At 43.2% G+C, this 14,093-nt stretch overlaps 2 protein-coding genes across 2 annotated transcripts in view; one reads left to right on the top strand and one right to left on the bottom strand.

The window, feature by feature from the left end:
* The window catches only part of LOC129409991 (kinesin-like protein KIF21A), a gene marked incomplete at its 5' end in the record, with an annotated part of 13,940 nt that extends 7,334 nt beyond the window's left edge, over window positions 1-6,606 (bottom strand). The window contains 15 exon segments of the mRNA XM_055156882.1: window positions 3-196; window positions 459-647; window positions 1,561-1,665; window positions 1,784-1,851; window positions 2,246-2,299; window positions 2,759-2,929; window positions 3,227-3,293; window positions 3,592-3,772; window positions 4,511-4,706; window positions 4,816-4,931; window positions 5,093-5,251; window positions 5,555-5,638; window positions 5,641-5,688; window positions 5,896-6,036; window positions 6,391-6,606. Coding sequence (XP_055012857.1) covers window positions 3-196; window positions 459-647; window positions 1,561-1,665; window positions 1,784-1,851; window positions 2,246-2,299; window positions 2,759-2,929; window positions 3,227-3,293; window positions 3,592-3,772; window positions 4,511-4,706; window positions 4,816-4,931; window positions 5,093-5,251; window positions 5,555-5,638; window positions 5,641-5,688; window positions 5,896-6,036; window positions 6,391-6,606 — 1,989 coding nt within the window.
* Window positions 6,607-8,595: 1,989 nt separating this feature from the next.
* LOC129409993 (kinesin-like protein KIF21A) lies at window positions 8,596-13,850 on the top strand (the record flags this gene model as incomplete). The annotated part of the gene is given in 9 exon segments (XM_055156884.1): window positions 8,596-8,775; window positions 10,760-10,942; window positions 11,297-11,437; window positions 11,756-11,887; window positions 12,186-12,344; window positions 12,507-12,622; window positions 12,732-12,831; window positions 12,834-12,929; window positions 13,670-13,850. Coding segments are annotated over 8 exon segments (1,084 nt in total), but the record flags the coding sequence as incomplete, so codon positions are not given.
* Window positions 13,851-14,093: the final 243 nt, after the last annotated feature.

Raw genomic sequence — 14,093 nt, 5'->3', positions numbered from 1 at the left:
GTCCTCTTCATATCAGCCACCTCCCCTTGCAGAGTCTTTAGCTGTCTCTCATACTGGCTTTGGTTCTTCAGTAGCCTGGCGTGCTCTCTCTGCGCTGCCTGCAGTCTCTGGAGTTCTCGGTTCATCACAGACAGTTTTCGTTCATATTCGGCTTTGACGCGTTTGGCTCTGTCCTCAGAGCCACTGTCCACTGGAGCTAGAACACAGGGTTCACAATAATCATGTATTAGTCTTATACAACACTTTCCCAGATGCTCACTCATGTTCAATACTTTGTCCCTGTCCTGCTGTGTCTCCTGTAACCTGTGCTGCAGTAGTAGAAGTAGTAGTTGTAGTAGTAGAGGCAGCAGCAGTACTCACTCACGTTGTGCAGTACTTTGTCCCTCTCCTGCTGTGTCTTTCATATCTTGTACTGCAGCAGTAGTAGTAGTAGTAGTAGAGGCAGCAGCAGTACTTACTCATGTTGTGCAGTACTTTGTCCCTCTCCTGCTGTGTCTCTTGTATCTTGTACTGCAGTAGTAGTAGTTTCTGCTCATACTGTAGTTTCAGAGTGTGGAGTCGTCTCTGGCTGTTTTCTAACTCGTCAATGAGTTTCTGTTTGATGGCGATTTCACACGTGATGTTGGCCAGGTCCTCCTGGAAGTGCTCTGAAACACAAACACAGAAAGAGACAATTCCATCTAAAATAGTAGTGAATATATGTCATATGTCAGATATACATTGTATATTGTAAATGGTGATGCATTAGTATTTCTGAATAGGACCCCAGGAAGAGTAGCTGTCAATCTGGTGACATCTAGATAAATAAAATAGACTGGCGCCCTCTTCAGGTCAAAGAGAGTACAGCTAGAGGAGGAGGTCAGGTGTGTCAGGCTCATATTCTCAGTAGTGTCCTGGTCCTGTTTTTTCTTCTGTTCCTCCATGCCAAGAGGAGCAAGTAGACACTCGGTGGAGGAACTAGGTATCTCTTTGGAAACACCTTGACGTGCCTAGGGAGGGGTATCAAACTCGAATTTACTGAGGGCCAAAATCAAAAACTGGGACTAAGTCGTGGGCCAAACTAAATATTTATTGAAAAATGTCAACAACATATGCATGTTTTCTCTTCTTTCGAGATATGTAATGTTAAACCTTTTTTTTTAATTAAAATAAATGTTTCATAATAGTTTTGCTTAAACACTGAATTCAGAACAAGCATAAAATAAAATAATAACAATAGTCTATAGCCTATCTGTAGCCGGAGGGCCAGCTCTAATACATATTTGATATGATCTTGTTGGCCAAATATAATTATATTGTGGGCCAAATTTGGCCCCTGGGCCTGAGTTTGACATGTCTGGCCTAGGGAGAGGGAAGTCTGGGTCTCTCTGTTTAGACTGCTACCGTGCAAAATGTCCCAGTGACCCTGAAGCCTCCCTCACACTTTACAAATATAATTTCAGAACGTGATGGGACTGAGAGATGTCCCAGTCCAGGAGTACAGGACTTTTTTTTTTAAATATGTATTTTCTTGTACTACTCTTGTAGTTCTGTGTACCAGAGGTAGTATATGTGCAGTACCTTTCTCATCAGACTCAGAGTCAGACTCTGAGCTTTCCTCCTCCTCCATCTCCTCCTCTTCCTCCACTTCATCATGATCACTCACTTCTGCTACATCCTGAGAGGACATTTAAAACATTTCATTAAACCAAATCTTATTAAAAAAACTATAAAAATTAATAAAATCTTCATTAGCACCATATCAGGGTCATCATGGCGATCCTCCTTCTCCCCCTCCTCCTCCTTCTCTCTCCTTCTCTTCCTTTCTCTGGGCACTTCTGCTCATTGTCAGGTTCCTCCTCTTTGTTTACACTGAAATAAATAGGACAAAATCACATTATTACATATATAAATGTAACTTCAGTAGAGTCTAAACAGAGAAATGGTCCAAAACTGAAAACAATGAAAAACTTTAATACAAAAATGAAGCAAGCAGCACCTCAGAGATGAGAGGGAGGCAAATCTACTACTATTAATATTACTACTATTTATGATAATGATGATGATGCTACTACTACTACTACTACTTTTACTACTACTACACCTCAAAAAGATCAAAGCATGCAAATAACTGAAAAGGGAAGAATCATGAACCCACAGAAAAGGTGAATAAGAGACATAAATTAAGTTACTTAAATGAAAATGAAAAATAAAGTTTGTTAAAATAAAGTTTGTTTAAATAAAGTTGTTTTTGATGAAGACAAACCTGGAGTCCTCCTCCTTCTCCTCTGTGTCTCTGTCCTCTGATAAGAGTTGCAGCCTAAAGAAAGCAAGGACATGAGAGAGAGGAGGCAAGGAGACAAGGAAGGGAGCAAGAACATGAGGGAAGAGGCAAGGTGATAAGGAAGGGAGCAAGGACATGTGAGAGGAGGGAAGGAGACAGAGAAGGGAGCAATGAGACAAGAGAGGAGACAAGAAGACAAGGAAGGGAGCAAGGAGACAAGAGAAGAGACAAGGAGACAGGGAAACGAGCAAGTCCCTGTAGTGTGTCAGATGCCCTCTGGTCCTCTTCTAGTGTATCAGATGCCTTCCTTGTGTGCCAGATTAAGTCAGATGCCCTGCCATGGTGCACATTTCTCACAGTCCCTGTGTGTCAGATGCCCTCCTGTGTTCCTGTAGTCTGTCAGACACCCTCCCTGTGTGTCAAATAACCTCCCCTCCTTCCATGGTGCGTAAGATGCCCTCCCTATGTGTTAGATGCCCTCCCATGATATGTTACCTCTTCTTCTTTTTGCGCTCTCTCCTTTTGAGTTTTTCCAGGTCTTTTTTAGCAAGCTCAATGATGTCGTCAGTCTCTTTTTCTGGACCAGAATAAAACGGTCGACTGGAGGATCGATTCACACTTTTACGAAGAGTCTCATTCACTGCCTCACTCTCCAGAAGCTTTGCCCTGCAGACAAAAAAGTGGGACAAAACCAGGACTGAACTAGGACTAAACCAGGACTAAACAAGGACTAAACCATAACTGAACCAGGGCTGAATGAAGACTAAATGAAGACTAAACAAAGACTTAACAAAGACTAAACCAGGGTAAACCAGAGTTAGACCTGGACTCAACCAGGACTCCAATAGGTCTAAATTAGGAATAAACTACAACTAAACCAAGACTAAAAAAGACTGAAACAGGAAATAACCAGGACTAAACCAGGGCTAAACCAGGACTAAACCAGGACTAAACCAGTTTTACCTCAGGTCTTCGATCTCCTTGATGTATCCCTGGATCATGGTCCCAATCTCCTCTGAGCCCTCGTCTCCTACAGCAAGGACAGGTGAGACAGGTGAGGGGCAGAGGGGAGGGTTACTGGTTCAAGGAGGGCCATCTTGTCTATATTTTATCAGATTTTTTATGACTTAGATATTCCATGTTAGAATGAACATGCTCTATTTGTGTCAAAGCTAGGGATATAATAATATAGAATACAGTTTTCTCATGATTCAATATGTGAGTGACAATATCCATACATTTTTAATAATTGTAGACCTCTAAAATCATCTGTCTTCTGTCATCTATGGTCTCCTGCATATATATGCTGTAGTGTATTAAGTCTGTACCTGTCTTTATCAGGGCCTGTTGGCTGATCAGATTGGTCAGCCTGCTCCTCTGTGCGTCTATAGTCTCTTGCATGGCTTTCACTCTGACCCTCAGGTTACTGTTCTCTGTCTGAAGCATTGAATTTTCATGAAACATGTCACTGAAGCAGTCCACGCCATCCTCCCCGGGGACACGCTTTCCCTGTGTACAGACATAACAATAAAAAACTTTTATACTAAGTTTACGGTTAAGGTACACTTTATTTTCCCCACACAGAAATGTGTCCTCTGCATTTAACGCATCCTTCAGTGTCTCTGGGTTAACCTTTCAGGAGCAGTGGGACCCATCTCCAGATCTTGAGCTAGTCTTGGTCAGGACTGCCTTAGCTATTGTGCATGTTTTGGGTTGAACGGGGGGAAACTGGAGTGTTCGGAGGAAACCCACTCAGAAACAGGAAGAACATACAAACTCCGCACAAAAATGCCAAAACTGCTGTACTCCAGTCCTCTGCAGTTCTTGTGACTCAAGCTCTATGATCCGTCATGTTTTAGTACTGGGTTAAGGTGTGGTTCTTTCTGTACCATAGATGGTATCTCTGGACATAGCTAACCTCCTGTTCAAAGCATTCTAAATAGGAAGTGAGCATGGGCATGCTTCCGTCTCAATCATCCAATGGTGCAGATGGGAAGGGGTGTTAATTTTAACACCAGTCTGGATTGGTTCTTTGGTTCCTATGATACTCAATCTCATATTTCCAATTGTGGTCCCTTGTTGTAGATTAGCCATTATAACTACCAGCCTCATTTGGCTGGAACCGAATAGTCCACCTCTATTCTACAGCCTGCGGTATCTCCCTGTGCAGTTCTTGGAACCTTAGCTCTATGATAAGGGTATGTCATTTTCTAGTGCGGGTTCTGCTGTGGTTCTGTCTGTACTTACCGTCCTGTACTCCAGTATCTCCCTCTGCAGCCGTGCGATCTCGGTCCGAAGTGCGCTGATCTGCTGACTAGCCCGGTCCTGGTTCACCATCACGCGGTTCCGTATGTTCCGTGTTCTGTTGGCGTATTTCAGTGTGTTCAGTGTCTCCATGAAGTCACTGTCTGAGGGGCTGATGCAGGCGATCATCACTGTCTGACTGAGAAACAGAAAAAAACCTATAAACCAGGACTGAACCGAATCAAACTAGGGCTAAACTAGGACTAAACCAGGACTAAACCAGGAATAAACCAGGAACAGAGCAGTACCTGTTTCCTCCCAGAGAGTCCTGCAGGAGACGTGTGAGTTTGGAGTCTCGATACGGGACATGACACGACCGTTTTGTCCGATCTCCCAAAGCGCTGATCACGTTCCCCAGAGCCAACTGTGAGCGAAAAAGAAATACAAAAAAATTAATTTAGACCTGGTTTAGTCCCGGTTCAGTCCTGATTCAGTCCTTGTTCAGTCCTGGTCCAGTCCTGGTCCAGCCCTGATCTAGTCCAAATTTAGTCCTGGGTTATTTCTGGTTCAGTCCTGGTCCAATACCAGTCCGCAGTTGATAGAGATTCCCTCTCTGGCTCTCTCTCCAGTTGCTCCGGTTCTCTTCAGTCTTTCAGATCCGGCCAAATCCACAAAATGGAACTTTGCTGTGAGAGTCTCATACTCGTCCACCTCCGACTGAGACACACGGTTATCCTGTTCCTCCTGGTATATATAAAATCAGATAAATAATACTATTACTAATACTACTACTACTATGGCTACTACTACTACGGCTGCTACTACTACTACTGCTACTACTGCTGCTACTACTACTGCTACTACTGCTACTGCTACTGCTACTGCTACTGCTGCTACTACTACTACTACTCAGAGTGAGCAAGCTACTTCTGAAGTATTCAAAAGATACACAGGTGTATATCAGACGCCCTCCCATCCTCCTGTATCTATTGTGGTTTTATACACCAACAAAATAAAAGGAAAGGAAATACAATGATTCTTGCTTACGTTGTTGTTGGTGCAGACTCGCACTTGGCACACGTGAATGGTGAAGATGGCGTGAGATCTGGAGCTTTGAACGTTCATCTGTGTGTGCTAGCTGTGGTCCTCGAGAGAGCCCCCAACTTCAGACACTGGATCATCTGTAAAATATATGTCAAAATATAATGAAATAATACCGAAACAGAGCCACAGGAGAAGATAGGAGCAGAGGCAGAGGACCAGACAGACAGGAGCAGAGGCAGAAGGACCAGACAGGAGCAGAGGCAGGGGAGCAGACAGGAGCACGTCAGAGGAGCAGAGCCAGAACAGACAGGAGCAGAGAGGAGCAGAGAGAAGCAGGTCCAGACCTCGGACTCTGACTGGACTTGCCGCGTGGTCACTCCCACAGTGTAGATTCCTCCATTCGGGTCTTCGTGGATTTTGATTTGAGATTTTTGTTTCATATCTCGAGTCGAGTCGAACAAATCCAAAACCTCCTCATTGTACAACTGTGAGAATATATACAAGAGACCTGGTTTAGTCCTGGGTTTATCCAGGTTTTATCCTGGTTTAGTCCTAGTTTAGTCCTGGTTCGGTCCTGATTCTGTCCTGGGTGATTCTTGTTTCAGTCCTGCTTTAGTCCTGGTTAAGACCTGTTTCAGTCCTGGTTCAATCCTGATTCAGTCCTGGCTCAGTCCTGGTTTCTTCCTGGTTCAGTCTTGGTCTAGTCTTGTTCTAGTCCTGGTTCAGTCCTAGGTGATTCTTGGTTAGGCCCTGCTTTAGTCCTGGTTTAGACCTGATTCAGTCCTGGTTTAGACCTGATTCAGTCCTGGTTCGGTCCTGGTTTAGTCCTGGTTTTGTACCTCTAAAAACTGTGCATTGATCTTGAACTCTGGGGGGGTTAATCCTTGTTCGGTGGCGGTTCGTTTTCGTTCTTCGATGGCGGTGAAAAGATGGCGGACGGCACGTGGAATAATGCCCACCTCCTCGCCTGAAACGCCAACCTCGAACCCGGTGCCCATCGTGTATGTCTTCCCCGAGCCAGTCTGCAGGAGAAAAGCATCAGATGCCCTCTCTGTGTGTCAGATGCCCTCCTATACTCTCCTGGTTCCCACTGTGTATATCTTCCCTGAGCCAGAGGAAGAGTCAGATGCCCTCCCATACTCATCACAGTCTGTGGGAGAAAAGAGTCAGAGGCCTTTCCATACTCATCCCCGTGTGCAAGAGGCCCTCCCATCCTCCTATATCCCTGTGTGTCAGAAGTCTTGGTTTAGACCTGGTTTAGTCCTGGTTTTAGTCAGAATGCCCTCTCTGTGTGTCAGATGCCCTTCTCATGTGTAAGATGCCCTTGACTCCTCCTGTAGTGTGATGAGATGCCCTCCCATGCTGTGTCCTGTCTCTTTAAGAAGTGCCGTTTGTGTCTCTCTAGCATTTCTCTAATTCACCACGAACAGGTACGAACATCACACAGGTCCTGGTTTAGTCCTGGTCAAGTTTTGGTTTAATTCTGGTTTAGTCCTGCTTCAGTCCTGTTTAGACCTGGTTTCAACTGCATGGAGTCTTGGGTTGGAGCTGGTTTAGTCATGGTTTAGAACTTGCAGCAAGAACCTTAAGCAATTTGCTTAAACCTGGTTTAAACCAAGTTGTGTCTTCAATTAATCTGTATTTAGTCCTGGTTTAGTCCTGGTTTAGTCCTTGCTTAAAATGATGTGGATCCAGTTCATTATTCTGATTTGCTCTGGTTTACTGGACATAGATCTTTTGAGTACAGTAGGGTCAGACTGTGTTGAAGGTGAAGCACAAACTTCAAAGTTTAATTTACTTTATTTGAGTAATATATTGTACAGTGTAACAGTACTCCTACTTGAATAATATAATACACAAAGTAACAGTACTCTGTATTAATATTATAATTATTATTTCTGTTCATTTATGTTATATCTGTCTAATTACATTTTTCTGTTACTCTTAAGCCCGGTTTTGGGCTCTGTAGGAGAATAGAGTAGAATAAGGTTAAGGTGGTTTTCTTGAGAAGCAGACCCTGTAACTGTTTCCTGGTATATCAGAGCTGTGGTTTCGTCAGATAAGGGCAGAGTCTGTGTGGTGACAGTCTCTGTCTCACATTCACTTTGGTTCTAAATAAGTAACCACTAACTCTGTGTGAACTGAGCAACTTTGGGAATTCACATTTAAAAAGGAAACATTTTACTTCTATGGGGTAGGCCTATTAACTGCAAATATATACATACATTTAGATCACCATGTTACCTTTTATTGTTTTGAAAATGCTATATTTGTTGAAAACAAGTTATCTGACAACATGTATAATAAGTTTCCCACTAAGGAAACAACTTCACATCAGGTTTGTGAAGTTGTAGTATATTGTTTAGTATCAAGCTTTTGTATATATATTCATCATGATTTATTCATCAATGCCTTTCTATAGCACCTTTCAAGACACCCAAAGCGGTTACAGTTCATTGTTAATTCCCTCCATACTCAGTGTTGGCAAGCTACTACTGTAGCCATGGCTGCTTTGGGGCCTACTGATGAACTGATTTGTAAACAAAATTGTTACTCAAACATGCATGGATGAAATCTTAAACCTCTCCAGATGTATTTTTAAAGGGTCTGTATTACACTATTTTCTGATGTTATTATAATAGCTTAATCATCACAAACATACCTGGAGTTGTGTTTTGTTCCACCTTGTGATGTCATATGATAATACAGGAAGTGCTCCACTGTGTTTAAAACTTCATAAAACTTCACTAGAATTATTTGGATAATTTCAATCCTGGAGTTGCCAATTTCCAATGAATTAAAGATAAAAGCAGTTGATAACTTGGAAACTACTACTAAATGACATCACAAGGTGAAATAGAGCATTTTGAGAGTTGGGAATTTATCAAAACTAATGCAGGGTTCCTCAAACATGTGAATAAAACAAACCACAACTCAGGATACATTTCTAATGGGTAAGGAGTCAATTTTGTGTAATATATGACCTTTAACTGGAGGACTGGTCTAGAAAATCTCTTTGCAGAGCAGAGAGAGTTAGCCTTGCCCACCGCCATGGCCTCTGTCCAGCCTGGTTCAGACAGGGGAGCACCTGCAGGGTCTGAGGAGCTTCATGCTGCCATGCTTCCAGCTGCAGGGTCCAGTCTGCTGTGAGAGAGTGAACAGGATCAGAGAGAGAGACTGTGGACCAGAACTGAACCAGGCCTAGACCAGTCCTCCAGTTAAAGGTCATATATTACACAAAATTGACTCCTTACCCATTAGAAATGTATCCTGAGTTGTGGTTTGTTTTATTCACATGTTTGAGGAACCCTGCATTAGTTTTGATAAATTCCCAACTCTCAAAATGCTCTATTTCACCTTGTGATGTCATTTAGTAGTAGTTTCCAAGTTATCAACTGCTTTTATCTTTAATTCATTGGAAATTGGCAACTCCAGGATTGAAATTATCCAAATAATTCTAGTGAAGTTTTATGAAGTTTTAAACACAGTGGAGCACTTCCTGTATTATCATATGACATCACAAGGTGGAACAAAACACAACTCCAGGTATGTTTGTGATGATTAAGCTATTATAATAACATCAGAAAATAGTGTAATACAGACCCTTTAAAAATACATCTGGAGAGGTTTAAGATTTCATCCATGCATGTTTGAGTAACAATTTTGTTTACAAATCAGTTCATCAGTAGGCCCCAAAGCAGCCATGGCTACAGTAGTAGCTTGCCAACACTGAGTATGGAGGGAATTAACAATGAACTGTAACCGCTTTGGGTGTCTTGAAAGGTGCTATAGAAAGGCATTGATGAATAAATCATGATGAATATATATACAAAAGCTTGATACTAAACAATATACTACAACTTCACAAACCTGATGTGAAGTTGTTTCCTTAGTGGGAAACTTATTATACATGTTGTCAGATAACTTGTTTTCAACAAATATAGCATTTTCAAAACAATAAAAGGTAACATGGTGATCTAAATGTATGTATATATTTGCAGTTAATAGGCCTACCCCATAGAAGTAAAATGTTTCCTTTTTAAATGTGAATTCCCAAAGTTGCTCAGTTCACACAGAGTTAGTGGTTACTTATTTAGAACCAAAGTGAATGTGAGACAGAGACTGTCACCACACAGACTCTGCCCTTATCTGACGAAACCACAGCTCTGATATACCAGGAAACAGTTACAGGGTCTGCTTCTCAAGAAAACCACCTTAACCTTATTCTACTCTATTCTCCTACAGAGCCCAAAACCGGGCTTAAGAGTAACAGAAAAATGTAATTAGACAGATATAACATAAATGAACAGAAATAATAATTATAATATTAATACAGAGTACTGTTACTTTGTGTATTATATTATTCAAGTAGGAGTACTGTTACACTGTACAATATATTACTCAAATAAAGTAAATTAAACTTTGAAGTTTGTGCTTCACCTTCAACACAGTCTGACCCTACTGTACTCAAAAGATCTATGTCCAGTAAACCAGAGCAAATCAGAATAATGAACTGGATCCACATCATTTTAAGCAAGGACTAAACCAGGACTAAACCAGGACTAAACCAGGACTAAACCAGGACTAAATACAGATTAATTGAAGACACAACTTGGTTTAAACCAGGTTTAAGCAAATTGCTTAAGGTTCTTGCTGCAAGTTCTAAACCATGACTAAACCAGCTCCAACCCAAGACTCCATGCAGTTGAAACCAGGTCTAAACAGGACTGAAGCAGGACTAAACCAGAATTAAACCAAAACTTGACCAGGACTAAACCAGGACCTGTGTGATGTTCGTACCTGTTCGTGGTGAATTAGAGAAATGCTAGAGAGACACAAACGGCACTTCTTAAAGAGACAGGACACAGCATGGGAGGGCATCTCATCACACTACAGGAGGAGTCAAGGGCATCTTACACATGAGAAGGGCATCTGACACACAGAGAGGGCATTCTGACTAAAACCAGGACTAAACCAGGTCTAAACCAAGACTTCTGACACACAGGGATATAGGAGGATGGGAGGGCCTCTTGCACACGGGGATGAGTATGGAAAGGCCTCTGACTCTTTTCTCCCACAGACTGTGATGAGTATGGGAGGGCATCTGACTCTTCCTCTGGCTCAGGGAAGATATACACAGTGGGAACCAGGAGAGTATAGGAGGGCATCTGACACACAGAGAGGGCATCTGATGCTTTTCTCCTGCAGACTGGCTCGGGGAAGACATACACGATGGGCACCGGGTTCGAGGTTGGCGTTTCAGGCGAGGAGGTGGGCATTATTCCACGTGCCGTCCGCCATCTTTTCACCGCCATCGAAGAACGAAAACGAACCGCCACCGAACAAGGATTAACCCCCCCAGAGTTCAAGATCAATGCACAGTTTTTAGAGGTACAAAACCAGGACTAAACCAGGACCGAACCAGGACTGAATCAGGTCTAAACCAGGACTGAATCAGGTCTAAACCAGGACTAAAGCAGGGCCTAACCAAGAATCACCTAGGACTGAACCAGGACTAGAACAAGACTAGACCAAGACTGAACCAGGAAGAAACCAGGACTGAGCCAGGACTGAATCAGGATTGAACCAGGACTGAAACAGGTCTTAACCAGGACTAAAGCAGGACTGAAACAAGAATCACCCAGGACAGAATCAGGACCGAACCAGGACTAAACTAGGACTAAACCAGGATAAAACCTGGATAAACCCAGGACTAAACCAGGTCTCTTGTATATATTCTCACAGTTGTACAATGAGGAGGTTTTGGATTTGTTCGACTCGACTCGAGATATGAAACAAAAATCTCAAATCAAAATCCACGAAGACCCGAATGGAGGAATCTACACTGTGGGAGTGACCACGCGGCAAGTCCAGTCAGAGTCCGAGGTCTGGACCTGCTTCTCTCTGCTCCTCTCTGCTCCTGTCTGTTCTGGCTCTGCTCCTCTGACGTGCTCCTGTCTGCTCCCCTGCCTCTGCTCCTGTCTGTTCTGGCTCTGCTCCTCTGACGTGCTCCTGTCTGCTCCCCTGCCTCTGCTCCTGTCTGTTCTGGCTCTGCTCCTCTGACGTGCTCCTGTCTGCTCCCCTGCCTCTGCTCCTGTCTGGTCCTTTGCCTCTGCTCCTGTCTGGTCCTCTGCCTCTGCTCCTATCTTCTCCTGTGGCTCTGTTTCGGTATTATTTCATTATATTTTGACATATATTTTACAGATGATCCAGTGTCTGAAGTTGGGGGCTCTCTCGAGGACCACAGCTAGCACACAGATGAACGTTCAAAGCTCCAGATCTCACGCCATCTTCACCATTCACGTGTGCCAAGTGCGAGTCTGCACCAACAACAACGTAAGCAAGAATCATTGTATTTCCTTTCCTTTTATTTTTGTTGGTGTATAAAACCACAATAGATACAGGAGGATGGGAGGGCGTCTGATATACACCTGTGTATCTTTTGAATACTTCAGAAGTAGCTTGCTCACTCTGAGTAGTAGTAGTAGTAGCAGCAGTAGCAGTAGCAGTAGCAGTAGTAGCAGTAGTAGTAGCAGCAGTAGTAGCAGTAGTAGTAGTAGCAGCCGTAGTAGTAGTAGCCATAGTAGTAGTAGTATTAGTAATAGTATTATTTATCTGATTTTATATATACCAGGAGGAACAGGATAACCGTGTGTCTCAGTCGGAGGTGGACGAGTATGAGACTCTCACAGCAAAGTTCCATTTTGTGGATTTGGCCGGATCTGAAAGACTGAAGAGAACCGGAGCAACTGGAGAGAGAGCCAGAGAGGGAATCTCTATCAACTGCGGACTGGTATTGGACCAGGACTGAACCAGAAATAACCCAGGACTAAATTTGGACTAGATCAGGGCTGGACCAGGACTGGACCAGGACTGAACAAGGACTGAATCAGGACTGAACCGGGACTAAACCAGGTCTAAATTAATTTTTTTTGTATTTCTTTTTCGCTCACAGTTGGCTCTGGGGAACGTGATCAGCGCTTTGGGAGATCGGACAAAACGGTCGTGTCATGTCCCGTATCGAGACTCCAAACTCACACGTCTCCTGCAGGACTCTCTGGGAGGAAACAGGTACTGCTCTGTTCCTGGTTTATTCCTGGTTTAGTCCTGGTTTAGTCCTAGTTTAGCCCTAGTTTGATTCGGTTCAGTCCTGGTTTATAGGTTTTTTTCTGTTTCTCAGTCAGACAGTGATGATCGCCTGCATCAGCCCCTCAGACAGTGACTTCATGGAGACACTGAACACACTGAAATACGCCAACAGAACACGGAACATACGGAACCGCGCGTGATGGTGAACCAGGACCGGGCTAGTCAGCAGATCAGCGCACTTCGGACCGAGATCGCACGGCTGCAGAGGGAGATACTGGAGTACAGGACGGTAAGTACAGACAGAACCACAGCAGAACCCGCACTAGAAAATGACATACCCTTATCATAGAGCTAAGGTTCCAAGAACTGCACAGGGAGATACCGCAGGCTGTAGAATAGAGGTGGACTATTCGGTTCCAGCCAAATGAGGCTGGTAGTTATAATGGCTAATCTACAACAAGGGACCACAATTGGAAATATGAGATTGAGTATCATAGGAACCAAAGAACCAATCCAGACTGGTGTTAAAATTAACACCCCTTCCCATCTGCACCATTGGATGATTGAGACGGAAGCATGCCCATGCTCACTTCCTATTTAGAATGCTTTGAACAGGAGGTTAGCTATGTCCAGAGATACCATCTATGGTACAGAAAGAACCACACCTTAACCCAGTACTAAAACATGACGGATCATAGAGCTTGAGTCACAAGAACTGCAGAGGACTGGAGTACAGCAGTTTTGGCATTTTTGTGCGGAGTTTGTATGTTCTTCCTGTTTCTGAGTGGGTTTCCTCCGAACACTCCAGTTTCCCCCCCGTTCAACCCAAAACATGCACAATAGCTAAGGCAGTCCTGACCAAGACTAGCTCAAGATCTGGAGATGGGTCCCACTGCTCCTGAAAGGTTAACCCAGAGACACTGAAGGATGCGTTAAATGCAGAGGACACATTTCTGTGTGGGGAAAATAAAGTGTACCTTAACCGTAAACTTAGTATAAAAAGTTTTTTATTGTTATGTCTGTACACAGGGAAAGCGTGTCCCCGGGGAGGATGGCGTGGACTGCTTCAGTGACATGTTTCATGAAAATTCAATGCTTCAGACAGAGAACAGTAACCTGAGGGTCAGAGTGAAAGCCATGCAAGAGACTATAGACGCACAGAGGAGCAGGCTGACCAATCTGATCAGCCAACAGGCCCTGATAAAGACAGGTACAGACTTAATACACTACAGCATATATATGCAGGAGACCATAGATGACAGAAGACAGATGATTTTAGAGGTCTACAATTATTAAAAATGTATGGATATTGTCACTCACATATTGAATCATGAGAAAACTGTATTCTATATTATTATATCCCTAGCTTTGACACAAATAGAGCATGTTCATTCTAACATGGAATATCTAAGTCATAAAAAATCTGATAAAATATAGACAAGATGGCCCTCCT

This window comes from Boleophthalmus pectinirostris, unplaced genomic scaffold (assembly GCF_026225935.1).
Source record: "Boleophthalmus pectinirostris isolate CB_2022bp ecotype Guang Dong unplaced genomic scaffold, ASM2622593v1 HiC_scaffold_2056, whole genome shotgun sequence".
Classification (NCBI taxonomy): Eukaryota; Metazoa; Chordata; class Actinopteri; order Gobiiformes; family Gobiidae; genus Boleophthalmus; species Boleophthalmus pectinirostris.
Note: the sequence above shows the minus strand (reverse complement) of the source record. Positions and strands in the feature narration are given on the sequence as shown.